General features: G+C 39.1%; 1 protein-coding gene across 1 annotated transcript; it reads right to left on the bottom strand.

Annotated features, from left to right (window-relative positions):
- Positions 1-2,697: 2,697 nt before the first annotated feature.
- LOC101898647 (MIT domain-containing protein 1-like) lies at positions 2,698-3,345 on the bottom strand. Its single transcript, XM_020035526.1, has one exon. The coding sequence runs from the start codon at positions 3,343-3,345 to the stop codon at positions 2,698-2,700; it is 648 nt and encodes a 215-aa protein (XP_019891085.1).
- Between the last annotated feature and the right edge of the window lie 2,655 nt (positions 3,346-6,000).

A 6,000-nucleotide genomic window follows, 5' to 3' on the forward strand; every position in this document is an offset into this window, starting at 1 on the left:
GATTTTATCGTCATTATTCACCGGAATTATTTCAAATTACGTATTTAGAGTTCGTAATGGGGACTGCAGTCTGTGACAGAAAATTGTCTATGCAGGTTTAGGTTTTCGTATAGGCCCCATATATCAGTACCTCCCTATATTCGGTATTTTGAGTTTAGGTACAATACTCACCGAAATTGTTTGAGATTTCGTATTAGAAGTTCGTAATGGATACTACAGCCTGTGACAGAAAATTGTCTATGTAGGTCCAGGTCTTCGTACGCTACCTCCCTATATACGATATTTTGATGATTTTAGTTGCATTATTCACCGTTTATTTCAAGTTTCGAATTTGAGTACGGTAATGGCTTATGACAAACAATGCCTATGTAGGTCCACGTCGTATAGACACCATAATAACGACTATATTCGTTATTTTTAAAATTTTAACCGAATTTTTTAAGTATTTTATTTTTGTAAAATATTCCAAATTCGCTCCAAATAGTGGAGGGTATTCGAAGTTCGGCCCGGCCAAACTTAATGCATTTTAACTTGTTTTTTTTTTAATTTTTTAGCTTTTAAGTCAGTTTTAGGACGATCTATAGACGTCCGTCCGTCTGTTTGTCTGGCTGGCTCATGCGCATGATAACTCTCGAAGGGAGTATTCGATTTGATCCAAACTTGGTTCATCGTAATATTATTACGAAACTTAGATCGAGTTCAGAGATGGGCAAAATCGGTTCACTCGTTCTGGTACCCCCCACAATAATCCGGTTTTGCTCCAATTTTTCAAATCCTAATATTTGCATCAGTTCTATGTCAGGTCTAGCAAAAATAGACAATATCGGTCCACTCCATCAAGTATCTCCCACACATAGGGTCAACATTTTGAATAATTATCACTCTTATAAAATGTGATGATGTAAAAGTCCGATTATCTTTAAATTAAACACATCCTTTTATTTTTATGAAACCAATATCTGTTTTTAAGATGGAATATATCGGTCCACTCCTTCTGGTTCCTCCCCCACAAAGGGTCAACATTTTGAATATCCATGGAGCTCATAAAACGCGAAATAATTATACGATTCCATTTGAACTTGGCACATCTGAATATTTCTATCAATACAGAATATGTTATAAAGGCGGTAGAGAACCTCCGACACAAAGCGTAAAAGTTTTGAATAACCAAAACGATCATAAAATCCGAAATAAGCACCCGGTTCTCTTCAAATTACACACATCACAATATTTTTATTAACCCAAGGTCTGGTGTGAAGATGGCATGTCCGTCGGTCGGTCCATTTCTTATGGCACATCCCCCACAAAGGGTAAAAAAATTTGAATATTCATGAATCTCATAGAACACGAAAGTAACATCCGATTCCATTCAGACTTGGTACATGTAAATATTTCCAACCACACAAAATCTGTTATAAAGATGAGAGAGATCGGACCATTTCTTGTGGTACCTCCAGTACGTAGGGTTCAAGATTTTAAAAACAAAATGCCCAAAGAAGAAGATACAGGGTTGCCCATATTCGACGGACCCATCTGGCAACGCCATAACTTTTGACACAGATGTCACATCGCTTAATGACATACCGCGTTTGAAGCGTCAGTCCAAGCAGATTTTTACCATGAACCAATACAAGCCACGCGAGCTCTCTGAAATAGTTGAAATTTACAAGAAGTCAATTGTGAAAACTCATCGTGCTTTTAAAACATTAAAAAATGTGAGAAGTGCGCCTTCTAAGAACACCATTAAGCGTTTATACTAAAAATTTTCGACTGGTAAGACTCTTTTTAATCCGAAGAGGCCATATAAAAGTCGACCAAGGCGATCGGCCGAGAATATCGCTGCCGTACGAGCCAGTGTTGAGAGGTCCCCAAGAACATCCCAAAAACACCGTTCTCAGCAGTTGGGCATGGCTCGGTCCACTTTACAACGGATTATCCGCATTGATTTGCATTTGTTCCCGTACAAAATTTAATTTACGGAAAGAATGTTGCCTGGGGACAAGCCTCGTCGATTGGAATGGGCCCAAAGGTCCGTTGAATATGGGCAACCCTGTATAAGCATCCAACTCTCATCAAATTCCACATATGCTAATATTTTTGCTGACGCAAGATCTGTTGTGAGGATGATATATATATCTGCCAACCCCTTCTGGCCACAAGGGGTCACAATACCCAATACTTATATCTGTCATAACTTGCGAAACAAGTCAGCGATTCTTTACAGCTTGCTATATCTAAATATTTCCCTCAGCCATGAATCTGTCATGAAAATGTAATTTATCGGAATTTATAAAATACAAATGGATACAAATGTTCGATTTTATTTAAATTTTGCAAAAATCTGTATTAGATGAAGTGAAATACTTCGTTCCGCTATATCTGTTACCTCACACATATCTCCACATGTTTCAAAAATTTGTTCATAGCTCATATACTGTATAGGAAGTAGTCGATATCCTTCTTGGTTCAGATACGAATTGTTCAATATTGGACAACAGCTTCGGAACCTCCCCCATAAGGGTCAACACAGTTTGAATAATTGTAACTCAAGGCTGGAGGTATACATTTGTCGGCAAAATCGACTGATACTATTTAACTTTTTTTTTTAAACATTTTATTACTAAAACCGCACACACCAAATTTGTTTTCACAATTATTTTCACTTTCTCGCCGAACGCCACACGTCGACATCCGTTTTCAAACAACGCCTAAAATCATAATCACATATACCAAAGAGTAGCTGGAATTGGCTGCCTTGAAAATGTGCAAACCACGTCCAATTTTTATAACAATTCCCGTACTCAATGCCACCTTTCGATCGTGCTGACGCAGGTCTCGTTCTACAACAAATTCAATGCCTCTCAGTCGCAGACTACCTTGAATATCCCTCAAGTTAGCATCATTGCCCACGCGATTTGTGAGCAGTTTAACAAATTTCAAGCGCGGACATTTCTTCACCGCCATCTCTAAGAATATAACTAAATTCTCTACTTGATATGGTCGCTGGAGATAGGGTTCCTCCAAATAGATTTCATGAACATCTGCCTCAAAATATTCACCAATTAGCGTTTCATAGCTATGACCTTGCGAGTCTTCCTGTATTTGCGTGGACTTGAGAAATTCTCCAGTTTTGAGAAGTTTTTCTACCTGAGCGTCTACGCTTTTGGAGCGTTCAATATATTGCAGGATATGTTCGTAATAACGTTTGGCAGTTCGAGTATTTCTCTCGTTGTTGACAAAATCTCGTAACAGCTCGACGCCCTTGCGATAGTAATGCTGGGACTCCAAGAAACGTCTGTCGCGCTCGCTGTGTATCGCCTTCATTAGGATTTCGTGTGGATTCATTTTTTTTCGGTTGTTCTTCGTTGGAGATTTTCTGATTTCATGAAAAACAAATTAATTTGAAATAAAAATTTTGAACGTAAATGACATGAAGGTAATCGATATACATACACAAATATCCGCACGAGTATATGTGACAAGTAAATGGCTGAATATGTGGAAAATATCGCACAAATCGCTTTTGTAGTGAAGGGATGGATTCTTTGAGGCAGATTTTTTGGAAATCCTAAGCTACTGAAAAGTACTAACATTGCCCCCATGGTATTAATACGTATTTTAGACCCCACAAATTATATATATTTAAGGTAAGCATAAGATCATATATCCAACCGCTTGTGTGCTCCTAAGTGGATAAGCTTTCGCTCAAATGTATACTATGTCCGTATTCCTCATAAATAGAAGAATAGAGTGGTGACTGGGTGACTGACTGATTCATCAACGAAATGGCTAAATCTAGACTCTTGAAATTCTTTATGTAATCAATGTTAGTGTGTAGGGGTAGGTTAGGGCTGGGGCTACCAAAATTCGAAATATACAGGGTGAGATGAAAAAACTGCAACCAACTTCAGGCTGCTGTCATTTCTAAGCCACTCGTCCGACAGCTGTTAAAATTATTCCAGTGACAGCTCATTTTATTGTTTACAAGCATACAAAAGTATTTTGGTGAGAATTTTCCAGAAGTTACTCCTGATGGAATTCAAGCGAGGTAGTGTGATTTCTTTATGTTTGGCTGGAAAACCACAAGTGGCTATCGTTAGAGCACTCCAGCATTTAAATGTGAATAAATCTTTTGTGTCTTGTAACATCGTTCGTTACCGTGATACTGGTGGTGTAGACCGACGTCAAGGAAGTGGACGGAAGTAAACAGCAACAGCATCAGCAGAAATGGTTCGAAAAGTAGAGGAGCGACTTGATCGATAACCGCGTCGCAGTGGCCGAAAAATGGTTCGTGCGCTGAACATATCGCAATATTCCATTCGGCAAATATTGAAAAAAGAGGCTCGGGCTAAAGCCTTTGAAATTCCAAAAAAAAAAAAATCTGCAAAAAAAGGAAATAGACTTAAAAGAGCTAAAGAGTTGCTTCTCTTGGCCGAAAGTGGTGAACTGCCGAATTTGGGTTTCTCCGATGAGAAAACATTCGTTGTCCAGCAGTTTGTAAACAAACAAAATGATGGTGTTTACTTGCCAAAGAGGTCAGCTGAAAATGTGCACCTTCGGTTGGCCACCAGAACTCGAGCGCCGGCCATGGTGATGGTGTGGACCACCATAACAGCCGATGGCTGCTCTTCGCACCTATTAATCGATCGTGGCATCAGAATAAATTCCGAATATAATCGCGAAATATACTGGAGGGTGTATAAAAGCCTTGGGCACGCAAAACATTTTGACGCCGATCTTGGACATTCCACCAGGACTCAGTTCGCACCAACCAAAAATGGCTACAAATTGACGTTCCTCACTTCATTTCCAGCGCACAATGGCCACCAAAATCTCCGGTACCAATTCGCTGGACTATTGTGTCTGGAGTATTTTGGAAAGCAAGGTTGGCACTAAAAAATACCAAAGTGTCTATCACCTCAAGCAAGCGCTTCGCCGGGAATGGACAAAATACCGCAGAGCAACATTCGGGCAGCGTGTGGCGGTTCCATTGGCCGTTTGAAAGCCGTAATTCGTGCCAAAGTGACCACTTCGAACAAATCTAAACTTATTCTAAAATTTTATGCTATTTCCGAAATTTTTTGCTTTCATTCAATAAAATTTAAAAAAATTGAAAAAAATCTAAAAATTATGTCGTTTGACTTTGTTGCAGGTTTTTTATCTCACCCTGTATATTCTTGTTCAGCGTAAAATTCTGAGGCGATTTAGCCTTGCCCGTTCCTCGGTCTGTCCGTCTGTTGTAATCACGCTACAATCAAAACGAATTAGGATAGGAAGCTAAAATTTTGCACAGATCTGCCTTTTTTCGCCTCAAGTTCGAAAATGGGCTATATCGGTCCGCGATATCGTATAGCCCTCGTACAACGTTACCACCCGATATTCGGTATATTGATGATTTTTGCACATTTTCCAACGGAATTTTCTGAAAAATCAGACAAGGAGTCCCTTGTGAGTACTTTATCCCATGAAAGAGAATTATCTATAGAGGTTCCCGATATCGTATAGCCACCATATGACGGTACACCCCAATATTCGGTATTTTTATAATTTTTCCCATGCTCTTCAATGGAATTGTCTGAAAAATCACACAAGGAGTCCGTTGTGAGTACTTTATACCATGGAAGAGAATAATCTATATAGGCTCACGATATCGATATAGCCCCAATATAACGGTACCCCCCATATTCGGTATTTTGATGATTTTAGCCTCGATTTTCCATGAAATTGTCTGAAATTGTACACAAGGGTTTCCTTCTGAGTACTTTACCCCTTAGAAGAGAAAGGTTCACATTTTCAAATTTCGTATATAAAATTCGGAATCGTTACTACAGCCTATGACACAAACTACTTATGCAGGACCACGTCTTCGTATAGCCTCCATATAGCGGTTTGCATTCGAACGGTATTTTTCGACAGAATTTTTTGGACATTTTCAAGTTCCCTTCAAATGGTGGAGGGAATAAGAAGTTCGGCCCGGTGGAACTTAGCTGCTTTTTTACT

Source organism: Musca domestica, unplaced genomic scaffold (genome assembly GCF_030504385.1).
Source record: "Musca domestica strain aabys unplaced genomic scaffold, Musca_domestica.polishedcontigs.V.1.1 48, whole genome shotgun sequence".
NCBI lineage: Eukaryota > Metazoa > Arthropoda > Insecta > Diptera > Muscidae > Musca > Musca domestica.